Source organism: Zootoca vivipara, chromosome 11, assembly GCF_963506605.1.
Source record: "Zootoca vivipara chromosome 11, rZooViv1.1, whole genome shotgun sequence".
NCBI lineage: Eukaryota > Metazoa > Chordata > Lepidosauria > Squamata > Lacertidae > Zootoca > Zootoca vivipara.
In genome coordinates, this window is record NC_083286.1 from 46,747,306 (window position 1) to 46,772,029 (window position 24,724).

Sequence of the window (24,724 nt, forward strand, 5' to 3'; positions counted from 1 at the left end):
AAGGCAAGCCCCATTAATGGGATTTTATCTCAGATAAGTGTGTATAAGATTGCAACTTAGCTGATACTATCACTATGACAAGTACCCTGTAGCCTTCAGGCGATATGTCACACTACCTGAAAAGTCACATGAGGGTACGAAAAAAATTATAGCACCCATTTTTTTTTTAAAGACAGGCATTATCTACTCTAGTATTTTTATATATAAAAAAAACACCACATAGGCTTTTAAAGAAATCATAGTTTAAAAATAAGCTTTTATTTATGAACTCAGCACAACACAAAATGCAAATGTAATGCTAAACAAATCTATTTCACTTTATGGCAATTATAGTCTTTCACATTGGTGAAAATAGCCCTGTGCGCGAAAGCAATTTTGCTTGCTGGAATCTGCTCTTGCATAAGGAAAAAGAAACCAAATCCTCTTCCAATTTAAATTCTTCAAATTTTACGCTTTTTCCACTCTGGCTTGTCATCTGTTTCATCTTCGTCTGATTCTACTTCTGCAAAAACTGCTTTTGGCTGGGTCCTAAAAAGACATTAAAGAAGAATGACGATTAAAAAGGAGCTCTGCAGAAATTAACAACTTTGTGTTTACCCATGCAGGGCTTCAGAGGCCAAAACTAGTGCTTTGAATGGAGTCTGGAAACGAGCTGCAAACCAACAAAGATCTTTTCAGTACTGTGTGGTGTGATCGGGGCAACCTGTCCCATTTCAATTCTGTATCACATTCAAGTTATTTAATTGCACTGTAGTCTCTGGTATTTTCCCAGTCTTCCAGGGTTTTTATTTTTGTGGGACAGCTCTTTAAAGTTTGTTCACTATCTCAGCCAGGGATGGGAAACTGGAGTGGCATTGGTACCACAGGCTCATCTTGTGGAAGTGCCCCTCCTCACAATTCCCCTTCTTATTCGGGAGTCCTTCACCCCCAAGCGAGGGGGAATCTAACTCTAGGGTCATGACAAAACACCGATTGGAGTCCTCTTGGAAATCTGGTGGTCTCAGACAGCCAATCACCTACAGTCATACCTCGGGTTAAGTACGCTTCAGTTTGAGTACTTTCAGTTTAAGTACTCCGCGGACCCGGAAGTGTTTACTTCCGGGTTCCGCTGCGTGCGCATGCGCAGAAGCGAGCTGCGCACTTCGCACATGCGCAGAAGCGCTCTATCGGCGCTACTGGTTGAATGAGAAGTTTCTACTCCTCGCCTGCTGAACTCTGTTGACTTTCCAGGTGGAATGCAGGTAAGAGAAGGGAAGGAAATACACATTAAAGGTGCACATTAGAAACAGTGCACAAGTCTCATGGCATTTGCTCATTAATTGCACTGTGTTTTGACAGCTGCTGGAAAATGAAAACAACTATTTTCATATGAACACATATTGCATCCAGCACGCAAACTCAATGGATTGGAAGTTGGACCAAGACACTGCCAGCATAGAATACAAATTCACATCAAGTCACCACTGGGTGTTTAAAAACAACAACAGCGAAAACATTACATGCTCAGCAAACTATTTTTTAAATATTTTGATTCCACAAACATTTTCCATTTTAATCAGCGCTTAGTTAATTTTTACACTTAAAAATGTGGTCAAGAAACTCCAAGCAGCGCAGAATGTCACTACAAAACTGCATCATTGCTGAATACACTCCAGCATGTAATTAATAAAAGGCAAGCTAGTGTTGTTTTGGCTTTTGCGCAGTAGTATTTTTACAACATCAGAAGGACATAAAGTACTAAGACGTTTCAGTTACCTTGGCAGGCTGTAAGGACAGTAAGAGCCCGAGACTGTGCTTTTCTCTCTTGCTAAGGACTGCTTTTGCCAAACAGATTTGATAAGGACCACACCCTGAACTCACCACTTGCCGCTTTTGAACAACTAAGTATCTAAGTGCTGCGATTAAAAAGGGGGGGGGGGAAGCACTGTAGCCCACTTGACATATTGAGCCCAGTAATAAATGACCTTCACTTTGATACAGCAAGGCCTGCCCAGGCATGGAAGGAAGCTTCTGGCTGCAGACTATTTTGCGGGATGCAATCTGTGCAAAAGACTGCTGCACGGAGGATAAATATCAGAACTCTTAGGCAGGGCAGAGGATGTGCAATCTTGCCAGATTATGTCCACTCATGACCTCTAAGAGCCAGCACAGAAAGCTTTTGGCTGGACTATAATCTGACTCGTTTTAGAGCAGCTTCTTCCTCCCCCTCCTCCTTGGCCTCTACACCAAGGGCACTGATTATCTACCACTGATACCAACCCTGCTGCCACCTCCACCCAAACAAAAAAGAAAAGGAGGGAGGCAAACCAAAAAGAATGCAAAAAATTGTTCTCATGGTGCCAGATCAGGAGCAGTATTCGTGCAAGCTGCTTCTTCAACTCCATAGGACTTGAGTGATTGCTCCTGAAAAAGGAACTTAGGTTCCAAAACACATCGAACTGCAATTCTTGTTAGCCGAGACTTCTAAGAATGAGTTGGTCCAAGCTGCCTACTTTTTTGGCCTGCCATAGATGGAAAATGTGAGCAATGCTTCAGCAGGATATATCACACCTGAGTGAGAGAAGGCACACATCTTCCTCTAGTATTTCAGAGGATGAAATCAGATCAGATGCCTTAGGGCAGTTTCAAAGCCATAGGTTATGGCCATGTATACTTACTCACTTGGTTTAGCATTCATTCACAAAGAAGAAAAAATGTGCGGCAGGCAAGTGGTCTGACCATGTGAAGAAACATTGCTTATGCTACTTGTGAGTTAATATGCAAGGGTAAACCGCAATTTTCTTGGCAGTGAGCCTACAGGGGAGCCTTTGCCAATTAAAGCCATGGCTCAATAATTTGATACAGTCATTGCCTGGCGCTACTGCTATGAATCAGGGGGAAGGGGATTTCCCCCCCAGAATTCACAAATAATTTCTAACAGAAACGACAAAAGTAGAACTATTAGTGCCCTGCCTAAACTTTAAGAAACGAGCAAAACATAAGGCAATTAAAAAGGTATGGATAAAAATTCCTTAAAATCTGATAATGCTTTCTCATTAAGGGTCGGCGCAAATCTAAATTGCAGGGATCTCTCAAACACATTTAACAGATTTGGAAGAAGCTGTGAGATGGCTCACTGCTGCCCCACCCCTTCTCCTCACTTTGTGCTAAACAATATCCTTTTTGAGATGCAACCAAAAACTGTGTACAATATTCCAAGTGTGGTTGCACCATAGATTAACATGAAGGCATTTTGATATTGGCTGGGGTTTTTTTTGACCCCATTACTAATGATCCCCAAAATGGATTCCCCCCCCCCAATTGTAATTCACCAGCTTGGTTCAGTTGTGGGAGGGCTGGGAGGAGTAGATCACAAGAGAATCAGTCCTACACCACTGTCTCACACCGCTTAATATTTTTGCACCTGGGCTTAATTCAAAGTCTTCACTGTGGGATTTCAAGTCTTCTCCATTAATAAGTGGGGCTTGGTGAATACCCACAACAGCTGAAAAAGTGAGTAAGAAAGACCATAAGAAAGTTTGCTTACACTTTTCTTTGCATGTCATTTGTATAACCTGGACACCAGAGAGATTAATTACTCTGGTTTGATTTTCTTTTGATTTCTCCTAAAACAAGCTCTGCAATGCAGAAATCATGGTAGTTTTTTCCTGCAACAAGGCTGCAGATCCTATCTGCTGGTTATTGTCCCAACAGCAGCACGCGCGCACACACCCGCCCAATGTTGCTATCTGATGTGTGCATGAGCAATGTGCTCAACTTGCCTCCTGTCCACTTCTCGCCCAGCTACGCTCCTAACAAGAAACCGTAATGTGAGCCACCCGCCGGGCACAGTGAGCCTTCTGAATTACTTCTGCGTTTTAAAACTTTCATGTTCGTTACACTGCAGGTGTCAAGGATGAAATCTAATCACCGAGGAAGCTGCGACACCAAACACACACTAGGGATCTCTATTAATGCGATGGAATGAAATGGACGCACGGCTTTTCAGATAAGGGGAAGTGCAAATTACGTTCTTAACAAGAAGAAAATTAAGGCATTGGTACATTTTATCTCCCCCGTAAGAAACAGTAGCTGCGCCAGCAATGTCCTTAGAGGCAGCCTGCCCCTTGTAGCTAGGCAAGACTTGAACTGGGAGAGGCTTTTTCTCACACAGTGGATGGCAGATACAAGTCTTACTTGCAAAGTCCTGTCTGTTGGAGCAAGTGAGCGGTTCCCCACTACTGGAAACACAAAGTCTTACTAAGTCAATCAAATTGCCCTTCAGAGTCTTATTCATTAACTGTGCAATCCTATACATGGCGACTCGGTTTAGGAGAGTATATAACTGAAGCTAGAGTTATCTGCTAGCTTAGTTCTTGAGTGAGGGGACTTGTTATTTCTGTTTAACAAAATGTACGGACTGCCTCATCATCTTAGTCCAAGTGCTTTACATAAATAGTAAAAAAAATTTAATCAAAAATACCAATAGAATCCACACATTTTGAAATGAAGCAGGCACAATAAAACTACCAAAATATAGGTGGCGTACACACCGTACATTTTAAGCATATTTTCACCCCCGCAAGATTCGGAGAACTGTAGTTTGTTAAGGGTGCACTCAAGGAGAGTCAAGAGGAAATAGCTGCATCACGAAGAAAAGTATAATTGGGCCTTATGAACAGCTTCCATTGCAATGGTTTTCGTAAGTGCCCTTTAACTCTTTACATGAACAGTGTAGGGCTCAGCCCACAACTGTTATAAAGTTAACAGCTGCACCACACTATAGGTGGCAACAGTTGGATGAGTTCTATCACCCAATCAGGGTCAAGCTGAGTGGCGGGTTAACTGGTAAGGAGTCATTTGATTGGTCCGGGCCATACTGGTGCTGGCTTTTAAATATTGCAGCAGTGCCTTGGGATGAACCCATGAAAAAGGGACTTAAAGGGGAATCCTAGTCTGAGGTGTTTCTAAGTAAACATTCGTATATATTATTTATTTATACAGAACTAGCTATGCACCTGGCATCGTAGAAGGCTAAGCAAAGCATATTCTTGCTGAAATCTAGCAAATGCAAAACTCATTGTTTTTTTACAAAGAGATTGCTGGTCACGTCACAGAGGGCAGAAATAATTTACAAGCAGCCAATTCATTCAACTGGTCATTCATGCTTCTGTAAAAACCATGCAGTGGTTTGTGAGCATGGTGTGGTACACGGTTCCGAGAGAAAAACACAAACATCCTAATTTCTGCAACATCCCCGTATCTGCAAAAGTAATGGCAAGTTTATGCAAAAATTAAATAACATACGTAAATGGTTTATATACATAGTACTAAAAAAAACCAGAAATTTTTTAAAAAGCTCTAATTCTATTTTACTCATGCAGCATTCAAACGGGTTAGAAACTAGGTTTCCTTTTTTTAAAAAAAAGCTGACATCCTATCCATTTCCTACATTAGTGGCAACACTCCAAAAATAGAGGCAGAGAATAGTGTTGTTAAACAGGTCTTCTGCTTATGTTCAAGTTCACCAGGGCTTTAAGACATATCTGTATATGGATTTTAAACCCCACCCCCCCACACACACTTAAGAAAGTCTCCTTACTTAGAATATGCTGGAGCAACCCAGTACGGGCTCTCCTCCGCTTCCTTTGCGTGCCGTAAAATGGCCTCCCGGGGGTTGCTATCATCGGTTTTATCCAGTGCAATATTCTTGACTATGTATGAAGACAGAGTCCCGCCATGAGTTCCAACACGACCACCACGACCTAATATAGGAGATAATGAACAGATGTGTGAAGTGGCAAGGGAAGAAAAAAAAAGAGCAAACAGAAAAGATGAAGGAAAAACTACAGCCGTACCTTGGTTTCCGAACAGCTTAGCAGTCAAACATTTTAACTCCTGAACGCCGCAAACCCAGAAGGGACAGTTCAGGTTTGTGAACTACTTTTGGAAGCCAAACGTCTGACAGGGCTTCCGTGGCTTCCGATTGGCTGCAGGAGCTTCCTGCAGCCAATCAGAAGCCGCACTTTGGTTTCCAAACGTTTTTGAAGTCAAACGGACTTCCAGAATGGATTCCGTTCGACTTCCAAGGTACAACTGTGCATCCACGCAAATGAGAAGTTGCATCAGCATCTACAAGCCTATCACAGAGCTATAGGGCTGATTCAGTCTTCTGCAAAGAAACACACAAATGGCCTTAGCAATGTTTTGCTTACAAATTGTAGAAATTCTGGTTACCTGGTCCTGCAACTGGAGGTTCAGGTTTGTGAGATTTCATGGGATCCAGTCTATCCTTTTCCAGCTGCTTTCTCGTACTCCGCTGGCGTGGCTCGCGAAACATCGGAAGTGCATGAGCTAAAATAATAATTTATTTATTTTTTACTTAAGAGAAAGTGAATTTAAAGAAGTCGTGGAAGGGACTGATGGCCCTCCAGATGACCTCGAACAACTTTCACCAGCCTGAGCCACCGTAGTCAAAAGCCCAGAGATGATAGGAGCTGTAGTTTAGCAGCAAGAGGATAGGAAAATAGGAGCTGTAGTCTAGTGCCACAGATTCCTCACCTGTGCACGGACAATCATACATGGCTTGGGAATTGTATATACAAACTTGGCAGGTATGCTCAGGTGCAAGTAAAATGGTTAGTTAAAAGAAAATAAAGCCAGACATTACAGCAGCCTTAGTGTTTGGTTCTCCACATCTCCCCATAATTCAGGAGTGGAAACTTCAGGCCTGGGGACTCTCTATCTGCCCTTTAAGACTCTCCCTAGCAACAGCCCCATCCCAGGCCATACCCCTTCTCCCCAGGCTCCAGCTTTTATTAGCCCTACTCCATGCTGTCCTTGAGGGCTTTGGTCTGGATGGAATATGCCCTTGAACTTTGATAATTCCTCTTGCTTGCATAGATGAAGGGATAGAAAGCTCTGGTGTTTGCGTTCAGGAACGCTCAGAATAGTTATGCATGGGCACAAATCTGATACGCAAGTGTTGCCAATGCAGCCTAATTCAGCTTTTGTTAAGTTTATTGCCCTTAATAAAAGTACATTCTGGCTTTGGGTGGCTTCAGAACCTTAGGAATAAACAGTTCTTTCTTACATCTGCACTTTACGTGAAGCATGGAAAGTCAAACTTTTGCTGGCAAGTGGCATGCTACACAATTTTGCATAAAACATTTGAGGTTAACTATAAAAACCATTTCCATATGTGGAACGACGGCTTCTTAAGGAATAATGAAGTAAAATGCCTCTCCTTGAAAAATCAATGCCTCATCCCCACAGGTGAAAATGATGCATCTTAAGTAGCCAGAGGATGCAAAACTGAGATTCCCACTTACAATTTACTTTGCTAGAGTGGCAATACACTTTTGCTGGTGGGGTTAAGTCCCACTTAGAGAATGGGGCGCATAGCACAGCCATCACCACTTCTCTAAAAGACTGAAGAACATCAGGCCAAGTTGCTGCTCCGCTCTGTTGTTTAGTTCTGTCATTGGGACCAAATGAGCAGAGCCCCCTTTAAAAGCTAAAGGGTTTCGAGGAGGAGTGTGGCCAATTTAAGTCGTCCCTGACTCCTTCCTGCTGATTGGCAGGATTCTAGTTTTAAAGAAGGGCCCTGAGCCATAATGTACAGAGAGTTAAAATTATGTATATAAATAAACAGTTACTTACGTGTTATAATGTAATCCTGTGTGAGGGTCCCAGCCTGCCTTTCTTTTCTTTTCGTCTTTACAACACACAATTTTGCTCCCCTAGAAAGGATTAAAAAAGAATAATAGTACAAGAACTTGCATGAAAAGAGTTGAAAAGAAGTGCTGGCGAAGTTCAAAAGCTGTTTCTAAGGACAATTTTATATACGTTTACTTGGAAACAAGTCCCCACTGGGAGTCACCCCTCCTAAATATGAGTGGCAATTTTTTTTGTCACAAAATGAATTGTGCTCTGATCTTAAATCAGTATTTTGAGGTCGTCTGTCTGCCCAGAACCCTCTTGAATCTCCTCCTATAGGCTCATCCCACTGCAGGTGGAGAACGGCCAGGGTAAAGCAACTATCAACACTCTGTTCCTTTTCATCTCTCCCTTCCTCCATATAAACACATGGATGTGCAGTCATCTTATTATTAGTTGTAGCATCTCTCTCTCTCTCTCTCTCTCTCTCTCTCTCTCTCTCTCTCTCTCTCTCTCTCTGTGTGTGTGTGTGTGTGTGTGTTTAATCCCTGTCTTAAAAGTTATATGATTCAACATGGTGCATCAACTCTCATAAATGTCTTGATAACTGGTCTAGGCAGATACTCTCAGGATCTGTGGCTGTTTGGATGTGCTCACCATCCCTGACCTTTGGCCATCAGCTGGGGCTGATGGGAATTGTTGAGCACCAGCAACACTGGAGGGCCACAAGTGTCCTATCCCTAATGTAGAACGATATATAATCCTCGTAAGAACAAACGATGGCTGGGTGTCTGGCTTGCAGAGTCACATATGTGAGACAACGTTACAGGTAGGTAGCCGTGTTGGTCTGACGTAGTCGAAACAAACAAACAAAAAAATTCCTTCTAGCAGCACCTTAAAGACCAACTAAGTTTTTTATTTTGGTATGAGCTTTCGTGTGCATGCACACTTCTTCAGATACACTGAAATAGAAGTATCTGAGACAACGTTAGAGGCTATGAAGTTGAGTTATATTTGTACCTTCAGTCAGGCTTATAGTGGAAACAGGTTTCTTTCGACCCATAAAGTTCAGGTCGTTAAAGGGGGCTGTCCATTATGCTGGAGAAAACATTTTTTGGCAGTCTGGGTTGCAAAGCAGCATATGGGCAAATAAAAACGTATTTTTGTGGTTGCTAGAGGGGACAGGACTAAGGGATGTCAGTAAGGCTTTGCAAGCAGACCTTTCTGTCCAGGATCAGGGAGGATATTAAAAATTTACACTAAAAGGAGGAAAGAGTAGTAGGGTGGGGGGGGGGAATCAACTGAATCTTCTATTTTTCACCTTCACATTTACTGCCCTTTTGATGCAGAGCTAATAAGAAGAGGCTGCCAAAACAGTGGGAAAGAACAGGAATTTGCCCATGTTTGTTTAATGTCTTCTTGAGTAAGAGCACAGCTGCCTATGTAGATCAGAAACATGCAAACTGAGAGCACCTGCTCCTTAGCCTGATTCCACTGAATAAGTTTATTTAGTTAAATATTAAGAAGAGAATTTGAGAGTGTATCAAAATGCTTTGCACCCTCTTGCAATTCTTTTGTAACTCATGGAAATCTATTTACGTAATTTATACCCTGCACCTTCAACATAAATGCATGTTCCCATGGTGGCCAACAGAGTTGCAAGATACTAATAAAAAAATAAAAAAATAAAGAGTAATGATAAAAATAATTAAATAAAGCATACAAACTAATACGGCAAACTAAAACAGCAGCATCCTATTTAGACAGGAAAATCAAAACAGCTCTAAGATTTTTTTTTTCTCAATGCTCACATTAGCAGCTCTTAAAAGCTTGGGAAAACAGGAATTTTTGTCTGGCGCCTAAATGATAGCAATGAGGTCTCCAGGAGGGCCTCCTTAGAGACAGCATCAGACTGTAAACATCCTGGTTTCGTATCATGGTTTGGAGTCCAAGATTAAACCACAGTTTCCAATTTCATAACGGAAAACTCTTGTTTAAAGTAACCAAGATACAAGCACTGAAGCCAGCTTGAGACAGGAGGAGTGCATAGGGAATGCATGCGCACGATGCTCATTCTCAGCTTAATAAACCATAGTTTATAAAGTTGGGATCATTGAATTGGAGCAGGCACAATGTGTCAGCGATGCAACATTTCAGAAACAGGATTCCAGAAATTTAAAAAGAGGCAATACTAAGTTCCAATGAGAAACACGGCTCGTTTGAAAACACAAACTACTGAAAATGACTTGTAATTATCTTTTTGACCACGACTCCCAGTCATCCGGGACTGTTGGTTTTCCTTTATATGTAAAACTGAATAAATAAATATACAAAAAAAGGAAAACAGGAAAACATAAGCTGCCATTCCCCGGTCCTCGCTTTTTAAGAAGAAACAGTGAATTCAAAGAAATCTCACCTCTAAACAAGCATTTATACATTTTAAGAAATAAGGTTCATATGCAATTAATTAAATACCTTTGACTCTTGAAGGGGTCATAGTATACTTTAGCCAATCCATTCCCTGTACCAACCATGATTTGGTTCAGTTTAGGATGCCAGAGACAACGGACAACGCTCTGAAAAATAACATTAGCTCTTGGTTAGTAATTTTTTAGTTCTGAAACCCAGGACAATACCCAGTTTTAGGGGAAGCTTCCCTTTTATTTTATCACATTTCACCTATCTTTATCTTCAGGTAAGACTCAAGAGGTGCACAAGACCCTTAGGCTGCAAAGACTCAGTAAATTACATGCGTAGAAACCAATGTTCATTTACTTACTTACTTCTACACCATACTACATACTTCCACAGCAACTGCTGTTTGGGTGGCAAATAAAAGTCTAAAACAACCCCCCCCCCTTCCAAGGGATCCTTTTTTCCTCTGCAAGATAGGAAATTCCTAAACCAGCAGTAGTAAGCAAGCATACCATTTGGAAATACAATATGCACCACTAATCATGATCTTGTGCCAGATGGAAAAGGGGCTTCCAAATTTAGGGTAACACTTTAAATTGTAAAAGCCACATAACTTATTTAATAAGGGAGCATAAAATACAATCTTATTCTAACTGGGAAGCCTAAATTAAATCTAATACGACTTTGGAGCCTTTTAAGGCATTCTGTTATAAGAGTCCCACTTTGGACCAAAGGGACTCTGTAGGCCAGCGTTTCTCAAGCGCTGTTCCGCGGCACACTAGTGTGCTGCGAGATGCTGGCTGGTGTGCCGCGACGTGCGGCGACGAGAAGGGTGATTTTGCAGCTGCAAACTCCACCTCCCTGGGCGTCCTATTTCTTCGCCCCTTCTAGTTTCCACAGACCAATCAGCTTTCATTATTTCCATTTTCCCCATGCCTCACGTGACAGGATCATCCCAGAATCCTTTAGCCAAGATGGCAGCCCCCAGCAGCTAATAGTGCCGCATGTGTGTCTCTTTTTTGGAAAATCGAGCTGACTTCAAGTAGCTACTTTTAAAATATTCAATCTCCATCATTCAAAAGGTAGTTTGTTGCTAATTCACGGAGGCATAAAGACCAAATCGTCCTCTCACAAGTCCGAGAACACGCACAGGGTAAGATACGGGACGGCGGGGTGGATCAGAAACCCGGATCTTTTAAGAACTCGGCAGCGCTGACCCGCCGGAAAGCAATATTTGGCAAGTGTTTCTTACAGTCATAATTATAATATAGGGCGGCACAGAGTTAATTTTTTAAACTTTTTTAATGGTGGTGTGCCTCGTGATTTTTTTCACGGAACAAGTGTGCCGTGGCCCAAAAAAGGTTGAGAAACACTGCTGTAGGCATATCATATTGCCAATTTCTAAACCATTTGGCCAACAATCCTACCTTTCCCCAATTTTGACTTCCTTTCTAGTTTGTTTGAATGCTAAATATGGTTCATTTGCTTACAGCAAAGTAAATTAATTTAGACATAATATATAACAATAATGAAATAGACATAAAATGGATGAATTCCTAGATCCCAATGATTTCTGTTTACTTTTGTTTGTGTATATTCGAGAAATTTGTTCTCTCTCTCTTGTATTTGTTAATATGAAAATTCAATAAAAACATATTGTGGGAAATAGTTCTCTATTAATATTCTCCCAGAAAATATTTACGTGCATAATCAGGTCAGCTAAAACATGCTTGTTAAAAAAAAAAGCGACATTAGAGAACAGCGTTTGCTATCCTATCAAAGATTCTTCAAAATTTGGAGTAATAGGAGCCTAATATGTGTTTACAACTGGGCACTCATGCAAGAATCTTCTGGAAATGTTTGAAGTATATATAATAATATAATAATTTATTATTAATAACCCTCCCACCTGGCTGGGTTTCCCCAGTATATCTGTTTTAGGTAGAGTTCTTATTCTTCCAGTCCCAGGCTGCTTTGCTTTAATGGCTTTGCTTTAATGGTGTAATTATACTCAGTACAAATACTTATTGCATGAACACTATTATTAATTACCTAAAAAGGTTCTACAGATTTTGGCTGGCTCTGTTGGCAAACCCCAAGATTTTCCTCTTTCAACTAACTTGGTAAAATCTCCATCCCAACTGGATATTGTTTTGGATTAAAATTGATTTTATGTACCAGTATGTGCTATAGTTGTTTCCAAGTGTTTTTAAGTGTTTTCTAGAAAAAGTTTAATGTATGCAATTGTTTTAAATATCTATCTATCTATCTATCTATCTATCTATCTATCTATCTATCTATCATCTTTTTTACATACATTATTATACTGTATATCACTTCCTGATGTCTTATGTGAAAGGAGTCATAAATTTAAACAACAAATAAATTACAGGAGGGGAAAACAAATAAATTACAGTCTTGAATCTGTACTCCATTTAAGCCTATAGCAGTGTGTTAGGAAGAGTGAAATGCTTGCTTTACTTCCTTTTTACTTGGGAGTTCTGTAATAGTGTCTGTAATAATGCTGTAAATGAGGCAGCTGATGTTTGAATTTCAACTGCACCCAAGAGACGAATGAGCTGAGTCAGAATTGTAAGCACTGTAATTAAAAGCAAGTCACAGGATCCGAGACACTTCTGCAATCAGATTTTCCTTCTTGTACAAAATCAACTGGAGGAAGATTTATAGTGTTTTGCATAAACCAGCACAAAACATTTAGTTAACCCTCTGGCCCCACTTGTTAGTTTGCGGCTCTGTGAATTTGGAACTCAGACACAGTACGTATTAGCTATACCTGAAGATGCAGTGTAAAATTCTATTATCAGAATGCTATTACAGATTTCCTTACAGCAAATTATTCTTGTGCTTTTCCAGTGGTTTAAAAGTGTCCTTTTTTTCAATCAGAGAAGTCAAAGTTGGAAACAGAATTGTTAGAACCAAAAACAAAAATACTTTCCGGAATGTATAAGTTATTGCTTGAGTGGCATACGAAAGATGAACAAACAAAAAGAATGTATTGATATCGTAGGCAAAGGATGTGGGACATAATATTTTGATGGAAGATTGGGAAAAATTATGGAAACAGAATTTGAAATTTACTGTGTGTAATCTTTTAAGAGAAAATATAATGAAAATGATGTATAGATGGTACACCAGTAAAACTAGCTAAGATCTATCATAATCGGGATAATAAATGTTGGAAATGTAAGAAAGAGGAAGGATCTTTGTATCATATGTGGTGGACTTGCCCACTAGTAAGGGATTTCTGGGAGAAGATTTATAATGAACTAAAGAGAGTGTTGAAAAACACATTTATTAAGAAACCAGAATCCTTTCTATTGGGTATAGTTGGAAAAGAGATTCCCAAGAAAAATGTTAATTTTTTTATGTATGCTACAACGGCGGCAAGAGTATTATTAGCCAAGAACTGGAAGACCCAAGAATTACCAATAGTGGACGATTGGCAAATGAAAATGATGGAGTACATGGAACTGGCTGAGATGACCGGGAGAATATGCGACCGGGGAGAAGAAGCGACAGAAGAAGAGTGGAAAGGTTTTAAAGTTTATTTAAAATAATATGGTAAAATTGTATATTGAGATTAGATTTAGAAGTTTATAGAAACTGTGGGTTTGAGAATTATGTGAAGTAAATTGATGTATGAGAGATTTGAAACTGTAAGGAGTTTTAAACAATGAATTGGAAATTGCTAAAGATAAAGGAGAAATGAACCGCAGATAGAGGGAACTCGAGGAAGTCCCCTCTTACAATGTTAAAGGAAAAGGATCGTGGTATTTTGATTTTTGTGTTTGTTATTGTTATTTTTGTAATGTTGTTTTTTCTTGTTATTTTTGTTTGCATATTTTGTGTTTAAAGTGTTGTGTTTTTCTGTAAAATTTTAAAAATTATTTATATAAAAAGTGTCCTTTTACCATTTCCTCTCATAGTATATAAGACACTACTGTTGTCTTTCAAACATACATGCATTGACTGTTTCCTAATATAGATCTAATATTCTGGGGATTGTGAATGAGGACAATTCCAGCTCCTAAAAGGAGCAAAAGGGAGCTTCATTGCTGGGGGCTAAGCAGGCATCTCCAGGCATCTGTCTCTGGTCCTCAGAACTCTCTCAGGCCACACCCTTCTCTGGACTTGCTTTGTGTTTTTGCCTGGCTATAATGTGCCCTTTGGTAATGTCTTTTGCTCGTGTGGATGGAGGACAGGGAGAAATGTGTTAAGTGTGTGTCACAACTAGCCTACTGCAATTAGCATGTGGCCCTCGAATGGTTGCCCGGAAGGAAATGCGGCCCTCCAGGTCAAAAGGGTTCTCCACCCCGATTTGCAGGAAGGAGGTACGGTACTAACTGCTGACAGAGTGTGTAGCTATTACAACAATGGCAGTTGCACCAGTATCAATTCTGCTTCATCTTGAAGCAGCCCCAGCCACGAGTGTTTCCCAGTTTAACTAAGGCGGAATCCAGAAACAACCCCAAACACTTTGCTAGCTAGTTTCTGAATACTACCCAGCTGTTTAAGAGAAAAAAATATTGTACCTTTGCTGTACCTGATCTAACCCGCTATGCAAGCAATATGCACATGCTTCTCTATGCGGAATGTATTGGATTTTTGTGATTCTCCTGCCATGTTTTAGAAAGGGAGTTGAACAGGCATCATACGCTACAACAGAGCATAGGTTCTGTGCCCATCTGTGTCTATTAGCTTGCTACCAGAGCCATAGTTGTGCTAGCTAGGGCTTATGGGGCTGCAGTCCAAAGTATCTGAAGAGCACCAGCTCGGAGAAAGCTGATCTAAGGGACAATATCCCCCTGGCACACTTCAAAAAGCTACCCCAGAAGACCTTCTGGACATTACATGCAGGAAGCTGCTGCTGGAAGGGTAAAACCAATTAAAAATATCCCACTGTATTGACTTTTGCCACTTCCTTCATGTATGGTCCAACAGCATTTTCATCCCATGTGAGCGGCACCCATCAGTGGAAGTTAAGTTATTTGAATGCTAAAGTGGCTCCGTGTTAAAATACCAAACAGTTTGGCCTTCATTGTATAAAAGGGTCTCAAGAGATGTATGGCTCCCACAGAAGGATAAGCTTGTAAAACAAGCAAGATGATACCTTTTATTGGACTGACATGCCTGTAAAACGCAGGGCATTTTATGCTTCATCATTACATTCCCAAAGGGAATAGTTCTCTCTTTTACTGCCTTGTCTCAGGAAGGACTTTCTGTAATTTGACTCCTACTGGCAAGGCGGGACCTTTTGTAATCGAATTAACAGAGACTTAGTTCTCACAGATGGGCAGAGAGATGTTTTACTCTCTCTTTTTGAATCCCTGAATGCAGAAAACTAGCAAGTCAGGAAAAAGGCTTTCGCTAACTCTTCCAGCTATCTTGACGGTTTACAAAATGCAGAGATTTGGGGAGGGGGAGAGAAGAGAGTGGAAGTGCATGCTGATCACTGAAGTCCCACTTCCAATCTGAATTGGAACAGTCCATGCACAGGTCGATCTCTCCCCGTTTGTGAAAACTAGGTCATAGTATCTACTATAACTTGCCACTGGTTTTCTCTGGGGTATCCCTCCAGATATTCTTGGCCTCCAACACTGATCAATCCCAGCTAGCTCAAAGTCAACAGCCAGGATTATTGGAGTTAAGGAGTCCTACAACATCTGCAGAGCACTACTAACCCTTCATAGTTCTATAGCAGAGGCAAGAACTCTTGTTAAACATCACCTAGCATTGCAGGAAAAAAAATGATTTTAAGAGTGAAGACTGACATTTTTCATTAAACTAAAAAAAACTAGCTTCAGTAATTTTAAAGAGCAATTGGTTTAACAAACGACACATGATCAGTTCACATTTAATACTGGGATATAGAATGCTGCTACAGGAATGAGTCTTGTGCTCATTTTCTCTTTCCTTGTCTGTCCAGCCCAGTATTGTTTAAGGCTGACATCTGGGAGAATCTGGTGGCAAAGTCAACCCTAAAAAGAAAACATCACCCAGAGCTCAAGAGTCTAGACTACAGTGGTACCTCGGTTTATGAACACAATTGGTTCCGGAAGTCTGTTCATAAACTGAAGCGAACTTTCCCACTGAAAGTAATGGAAAGTGGATTAATCCGTTCCAGACGGGTCCGCGGAGTACTCAACCTGAAGCGTACTTAACCCAAAGCATGGGTGTAATTGGTTCCGGAAGTCTGTTCATAAACTGAAGCGTTCATAAACTGAAGCGAACTTTCCCATTGAAAGTAATGGAAAGTGAATTAATCCGTTCCAGATGGGTCCGCGGCGTTCGTAAACCGAAAATTCGTAAACCGAGGTTCCACTGTACTCACATTAAAAAAATATACAGCAAGAATTTGAAACAGGATAATCTGTTAAATCTCTACAATGAGAAATAAATTGAGAATTCGCTGAATTTATAAACCTAACTAATAGTTGTAGTCATGCATGCAGAACTTGTCAACTGCTTAAATAAGTTTTAGAGGATTAGCTGGCTTTTAAACGATTAATTTTTTAAAAAATGTGTCCATTCATATTTGGCTGAAGTCTGTACTAAACTCGTTTGTTTTTCGTTGTTTGTTTGTTTGTTTTGTTTTTTGTTTAAAAACTACTGGTGATGTCATACGACAGCCACACTTGCCTTAGGCTATGAGCCAAGAAGCAAAGGCCTGAGGCTTTTCTCAGCTGCAGTAGTCCGCATTTTGGAGAAAGCATGTTTGTTCTATTTGACTCCTTTCCGTTACAGATGGCCTTAACATCTAAATTTGATGGAAAGGGATTATGAAATTTGCTCACTCTTGCATCCTGCTGTCAGTATTGGCTGAAATGTTCCAGTAGTGAAAGATAACCAAGCCAAAGAGAGGAGAGCGGGAGATAACTATGAAAACTTGGACTGAAATTGGACTATACTGTCGCAAGATTTATCAGTAAAGGGGGGGGGTAGTATACCACTCTTACGGAGCAATCTGCACAGAATTAGGTCCTGTGGGGAACACCCTGAAAAGTGGATATAGGGTTGCAGCCTTAAGGTAGTAATATAGCTGACTTGTGGAGGTATGTATGCATATACAGTTGGAAACAACAGAATACATTTTTAATTTAAGGAGCCTTTCCAGCCAGGTGAAAAAGTCTTTGCGTTAGGTGTTTATTTTGTTCTGCTTGCCAGCAACACAAGCACCTATGCTCTCTGGCAGAGATATCCAACAGTAATCAAATTCCCTCCTTTAAGTTTTCTGCAGATTTCAGGGGACTGGTTGGCATATAATGTGTTATGTGCCTTGCCCAGCATCTTCACTGCCAAAAAAACGTGATCTGAAGCCATAGTTTATTGGGTTACAAACCTTTGTTTGTTTTCCTATGGTTTGATTTTACATGCATACTCAGCGCCTTCCTTAACCATGGTTTGTTGGGCCACCCCACCCCAGATACTCAAACTACAAAGGCTACAGGCATGAGCAGCTGAAAAAGAAACCAGACTAAGAAGAAAGGCACCATGGTTTCTTTTATTGCCTATGGACAGCTCGTGGTTAACTGGTGATCTGTTAAGCAAACCATGGTTTAGTGTTATGTATGGATCAGCCTGTATTTCAAGCACAGAGGGGGCACAGTGCTAAGATGCTATGAGAGGATGACAATTTTGTGGAAGGATTTGTGAAATGGAGATTAACAGTATACCAGCTCTCCCTAAAAGCCTTCCTCTACCTCAAAAAATAGCACCCAAGTTGCCATTGCCAGACAAAACAGGGATCGGACCAAACCAAAGGAAGAAGGAATGCTTGTCCGGAGAAGGCAGCACTAGACCTTTGGCCCAATGACAATCCTGAACTTTGTGGGGCTGAACATACAGGCCCTTTGAAGCTTAGGAGCAGAGAACTTTGTCACATTTGACTGCTCTACTGATCCCAAACAGGCTATACCTACTGTCTTTGATAAGTCATTTGTTTTTCTAAAAGAAAACCAAACCCCATTAGCACTACGGCTTATCTGGCACTGGTTTGATGGTTTAAGATGTCTAGTTTAGGGCTCCACCATGGATCGGAAAGACATAAAACTGTCAGCAACAACTGCTGCTAAGAAAACATTTCGGCTTTACACGCTTGCCTCACAAGTGCCAATTTTGCTTTCTGCTCCAGTGGTGATGAGGCAATGTGGTGGGGCCTGTTTGAAGAATACTGTTCTGATTTGCTGCACTTGGCTGCCCGTGCAGTGAGATAAGCGCCAAAGACTCAGAACACGTAAAGAGACAATTTTGACAGTGATGATCAAGAATTGACATTCTGCTTTATATACACACATACACATATACACACGTTGAACTTTCCTTGGGTGAACAGGAGGGCAATAAATGAATTCTGTATTTAAATACTGTTTTTATAGGCAGGGATCCAAGAGAGCTGTGCATGCCTGGAAACACCTTAGGCATGTTCCAAGATGGGCTGGTGTTTCTGAGCACAATTCAAAGTGTTGGTGCTGACCTTTAAAGCCCTAAATGGCCTCGGTCCAGTATACCTGAATGAGCGTCTCCACCCCCATCATTCTGCCCGGACACTGAGGTCCAGCACAGAGGGCCTTCTGGCGGTTCCCTCGTTGTGAGAAGCCAAGTTGCAGGGAACCAAGCAGAGGGCCTTCTTGGTAGTGCCACCCGCCCTGTGGAACACATTCCCATCAGATGTCAAAGAGAAAAACAACAACCAGATTTTTAGAAGACATTTGAAGGCAGCCCTGTTTAGGGAGGCTTTTAATGTGTAATAGATTATTGGATTTTATTTTTCTGTTGGAAGCCGCCCAGAGTGGCTGGGGAAACCCAGCCAGATGGGCGGGGTATAAATAATAGATTATTATTATTATTTTTATTATTATTCCTGCCCACTGCAGTCCCTTGTGCTTAGGGAAATCCCCCAACGTCTTGGAGTAGTCTTCCAGGGAGCACAATGAGCTTCAATGGATTATGGAAGTCTGAGGAGCACTAAAATGTTCACTAACACTGCATACAATCATTTCATACATTAGCCGCAGAATTTAATGCTCCTCAGAGAAACTGCAGCATTAAAATCATAAGCAAGCATACCAGTATGATAGTATTTCACTATTTAATACTGCAGTAGTGGTTACAAGGGGGTGAAAAAACCTGAAAGTACCTAACATTTCATAGCAATTTTGTGATAGGAAATGTACCCAGCCCTCACCTTTACATACTACACATTCAGGTTCTTAAAAAACCGAACTCCTAAATGTCCGCGGAATGGGCAAGTTATGAATGAAAGCAAATAAAACATTGTACCTAAAAGGTGCTAAGACATGCTGTAACACAGATGAAAATCCAGTCAGGCCCTGCCATGGCATAATCCTAGAGCTAGTGTAGTAAGATGACCAAAGGGTTTGGTCCAGAAGTGGGAAATTTAGATTCAAGTCCCCAATCAGCCATTAAGATCGTTGCACGGCCTTTGAGAAGCTTCTGTCTGTGAGAGCATCTTATCTCACAGGTTTGCGGTGAGCATAGAATGAGATAATCACATGGACTGTGCTCTGAGCAATTCAGGAAGAGGACAGGTATATTCATTTATACAAATAAACAACTCTCTCTGCTCTGCGTGAAGGTAGTAGTAAGTCCCACTCTTTCCTTCCTGTGCCCCCAGAGGACCCAATCCAAGCTCAGCAGCAGCTCTCTGGGCACCCAGAACCCCTACTGTTCCCCCTGCCCTTAACTCTTTCTCTTCTGGATAGAGTAGAATTTATTCCAGAAGGGAATGTGAGCTTGCGGACCCTTCTAGTGTGAAACTGACACATCTGTGGCTTGGGGTCCTCTAATACCCTCTAATGTCCAACCCTCTCCCTCATTCACTCCCCATTCAAGTCAACTGTGTGTCCGTGTTTACAGCTCCCAAGAACATGGGGACACCCTCCCATCAGATGTCAAGGAAATAAACAACTAACTGATTTTTAGAAGACATCTGAAGGCGGCCCTGTTTAGGGAAGTTCTCAATGTTTGGTGTCTTATCGCTTTATTATTGTTGTTAATACAGTGGTACCTCCGGTTATGAACTTAATCTGTTCCGGAGGTCTGTCTGTAGCCCGAAACTGCTCGTAACATGAGGCGCGCCTTCGCTAACGGTGCCTCCCGCTGCTGCCGGCATGTGACTTCCGCTCGCATCCTGGGGCAGAGTTCGCAACTGGGAGCATCTGCTTCCGGGTTAGCGGAGCTCGTAACCCGGTAAGGGGGACGGTACATAACATGAGGTACCACTGTAATAATATTCTGTTGGGAACCACCCAGAGTGGCTGGGGAAACCCAGCCAGATGGGTGGGATATGTATGTATGTAAGTATGTATATATAAATAATAATATATTATATTTATATAAATATAAATAATATATAAATAAATTAATTTTAATAATAATAATAATAATAATAATAATAATAATAATAATAATACAGTGGTACCTCGGTTTATGAACACAATTGGTTCCGGAAGTCTGTTCATAAACTGAAGCGTTCATAAACTGAAGCGAACTTTCCCATTGAAAGTAATGGAAAGTGGATTAATCCATTCCAGACGGTCCACGGAGTAACCGTTCATAAACTGAAGCGAACTTTTCCATTGAAAGTAATGGAAAGTGGATTAATCCGTTCCAGACGGGTCCGCGAAGTACTTAAACTGAAGCGTTCATAAACTGAAACATGGGTGTAATTGGTTCCGGAAGTCTGTTCATAAACTGAAGCGTTCATAAACTGAAGCGAACTTTCCCATTAAAAGTAATGGAAAGTGAATTAATCCGTTCCAGATGGGTCCGCGGCGTTCATAAACTGAAAATTCATAAACCGAGGTGTTCATAAACCGAGGTTCCACTGTAATAATAATAATGTGCTAGGGTGCCCTAAAATGGCATGGCCGGACACCACAGTGACATGGGCCGTATACATTAGCAATTATGAACCAGCTGGTCTCTCCAGTCAGCCAATAAGACCTCTCAACAGCACCTTTTACATCAGCAATGGTGATATTGTGGCCCTCCAGTTGATGGACTGCAGCTCCAATCAGCCCCACCCACAAGGCCCAAGGTCTGGCATGATGGGGGTTCTAATCCAACTGGCCACAGCATGCCATCCGTGTTTGACATTATCTTGTAAGGGGCAGTAATTGTTCTTAAGTGGTTAACAGCACTGCTTCCAGAGTAGACAATACCTTTAAATCAAACAGATGCGCCCAAGAATAATTAATTTAACTAACAGCACTTTCATACAACTAACATTTCAATGCTGCTGTTATCTGTCCTAAAGCTGGCTAGAAACTATTTTTTTCGGTCACTCTTCCAACTCACATTGGCATACAAAACTTCCAAGATTGTAAAATAATTTATTTTAAATGGCTTCGTTTTAAAATACTTATAATGTAAGGCTGGAAAAAATATACCACCGTCATTCTGTTCCCAAAATGCATGACTAGTCCATTGAGATGAGTAGGAATGTCCATTATTACCCCTGTGGAATAGACAGACTGTCTGCACATTAAAATATTATGCTAAACTTTTGCCTAGAAATGGACAAACCAAATAACTCAAGTGTGAAGCTCCTTTGGAGCCCATCCTAAGCAATTAGCCAACTACAATAAATAAGGTGGGAGTTGAAAAGTTATCCACAATGCTGTGAACATACTGTCACCAGCTTTAAAATGCTCAACGGCTAGGCAAAAACACCAGCGTATCTGTCGTAGGGTGTGTGTGTGTGTGTGTGTGTGTGTGTGTGTGTGTGTGTAAAACACACCATCCTTTGAACTCTTAGGACCAACAATATGGGGAACATTTTAACTGCATTCAGCAACATTGGGAACTGTAGGTCTTATATAATGAACTTATATGCCTAAAAGAAAAGTTGAGGTAATTTTAATTTGTTTTATTATTTTAACTTTTGAATGTTTTAAAGTTGTATGGTTATGAATTTTTCTTGATCTTAATCTTTTGTAAACTGCTTTGAGGTTTTCTACAATCAAGCGATGTATAATTTTTATGAAATAAATATATGTATATATGGTCCATCAAGTATCTGTTTGAAGAAATGTCACATACTTGCATTTTTTTCTGCCCAATTAACTAAGATCTTCCTCAGAGGTTAAGTTTATTAAATTTATGTATCACTTCCCTTCAGGATTTTTTGCACTGGGATTTACATAAAGTAAAAACAGAATAACACCACATACACATGCTGAAAACATATTAAAAAATACAGTACCATAACATAACCACCCCAGCCCCATCTTAGATGGAACACCAAAACAACACAAACAACTGATCACTGCTGGGGGGGGGGCAGCTTTGTTTGGCATCAAAACAATGACAAAGTTGGCACCAAGCAGGCCTCCTTGGAGAGGGAATTTTAAAGAAAGGGGACCACAACAGAAAAGGCCTGTTCTTGCACTTCCAACCTCCCTTGGAGGTGGCATGCAGAGAAGAATCTCAGAGCATTTATCTATGTCACCTTTTACTGGAGCTTAGGACATTTTAAGTGTGCCTTTTTCTGGTTTTAAGTGCCATTTCAAACAGTTGTTCTCGCTGTTGCTGCTTTTATTACTCTGGTTTTAGGAGACAACATTTTGTATGGGGTTTTACATTGCAAACTGTCTTCAAAACTGAGGCTGAGCCCTGGCCTGTAAGTATTTCGAGCTAATAAAAGAGCTATGAAACAAATGTTACCTTATTTGGTACAGATGAGAATATTCTCTATAAAAGCTTATTATCAGCGGCATGACTTCATATAAGGCTGCTTACCAGGTTTTTGCCACAAGTACAGTCGTACCTCGGGTTACGAACACCTCGGTTTGCGAACAGTTCGGGTTACGAACTGCGCAAACCCGGAAGTGTTTTCGCCGCGTGCGCAGAAGCGGCGCACGCGGTCTGCACATAGCGCGAAAATCGCAAAAATAGTCATGCAATGGCGATGATGTCCAAGCTAAAGATATGGTAAGTCATAGAACAAACATTGGTTAGCTCACAGTTTGTCTGGAGCAGGCATCCCCAAACTTCGGCCCTCCAGATGTTTTGGACTACAATTCCCATCTTCCCTGACCACTGGTCCTGTTAGCTAGGGATGATGGGAGTTGTAGGCCAAAACATCTGGAGGGCCGCAGTTTGGGGATGCCTGGTCTGGAGTGAGGAAGACCATGAACCCGAGCTCAGACAGACTGTGAAGTCAAGCCATGGTTTAGCGCACAGCAGCAACAGGAGCAGAGGAGCAGCAAACCGGCTGTCATCTTCTCTATGGAAGTCTGCATGTTTGCTCATTCATAATATGCCATGGTTTGGCTGAGCTTTGTTCATGCCTTATTCACTTCAGAATAGACTGCACTGGCAACGTGCCTTCTGGATAGGCCTGCAAGCACTCAAGCTAGCCCATACAAAGAAAACAACAAAAGGCCTGGAATAATAATGTACTCTTCCCTCCCCCCCAAAAAAAACTTTAAAAAAGAAAAGAGGTGAACGAAGGCTTGCTTGGTATGACAGAAAGGAATGCTAGACATCACTTTGGTCAAGCATTTAAAGTAGCCATTAAGCTTCCATTAAACATCAGGTTCATTTGCAGGCCAAAATCTACTGGCTATTTACCAAGCAGTTTTAAAGATTAAGTTTACTGCCTTTGAGCATTTAAAAATTATCTATATTGTCTGGACCGCCCCCCCCCCCGCTTCTCCCCAGTCTGATAGGGTAAAACTAAACAGCTGTTCAAATTGTATTTCCTATAATGTTTGAAATTGACACAATAATGTTCTCTTGCATCCCATTTCATGTGCTGAACCCATTAGGATGGTTTATCATTTAATTCAATAAGCCCTGCTATTTTGCTCATAGATTAAATGCACAGTTCATTGGCATTCTCCTGCCCTTCCACTCTCGCACTAAATCTTAATTCTACTTAAGTCATTAAGATTACTTGTGGAAGCCTGAAGAGCGATGTATGGTCCTTGGCTAGTAAGGAACGTTTGCATTTTGTTTGTTTTTTCTAAATATATAAAAAGCGTAAAGGTAAAGGGACCCCTGACCGTTAGGTGCAGTCGCGGATGACTCTGGGGTTGCGGCGCTCATCTCGTATTATTGGCCGAGGGAGCTGGCGTATAGCTTCCGGGTCATGTGGCCAGCATGACTAAGCCGCTTCTGGCGAACCAGAGCAGCGCACGGAAACGCCGTATACCTTCCCACCAGAGTGGTACCTATTTAGCTACTTGCACTTTGATGTGCTTTTGAACTGCTAGGTTGGCAGGAGCTGGGACCAAACAACGGGAGCTCACCCTGTTGCGGGGATTCAAACCGCCAACCATTTGATCGGCAAGCCGGCTCAATGGTTTAGACCACAGCGCCACCCGTGTCTCATTCTAAATATATACGGTACATCATATAAAAATCAAATTACATGACTGAAAGATACTGGATAGGTATAGAATTCAACCTTCTAGCTACCCCCAGCAAGTCCCTTGGTTCCCAGGTAGAGATCCCCAAGAATACAAATTCAACAATTATCACAAGTGAAGAAGAGGGGAAACAAGGTACGTGGTATTAAGGTGTCTACAAAATACTTAGTCCAGTGAATCAAGCAACATATATTGGTAGGCAAGGGTGGGGGAAAACTCCTCATGTCACTAACCGATCTGATTATGGAGGTAGG

At 41.2% G+C, this 24,724-nt stretch overlaps 1 protein-coding gene across 1 annotated transcript in view; it reads right to left on the minus strand.

Moving 5' to 3' along the window:
- Nucleotides 1–236: 236 nt before the first annotated feature.
- Nucleotides 237–24,724, minus strand: part of WDR70 (WD repeat domain 70) — a 114,706-nt gene continuing 90,218 nt past the window's right edge. The window contains exons 14-18 of the mRNA XM_035100358.2: nucleotides 10,114–10,214; nucleotides 7,642–7,721; nucleotides 6,217–6,333; nucleotides 5,582–5,744; nucleotides 237–528 (exon numbers count right to left, since the gene is read on the minus strand). Coding sequence (XP_034956249.2) covers nucleotides 441–528; nucleotides 5,582–5,744; nucleotides 6,217–6,333; nucleotides 7,642–7,721; nucleotides 10,114–10,214 — 549 coding nt within the window. The 3' untranslated portion in view covers nucleotides 237–440. The remainder of the gene's footprint in view (nucleotides 529–5,581; nucleotides 5,745–6,216; nucleotides 6,334–7,641; nucleotides 7,722–10,113; nucleotides 10,215–24,724) is intronic.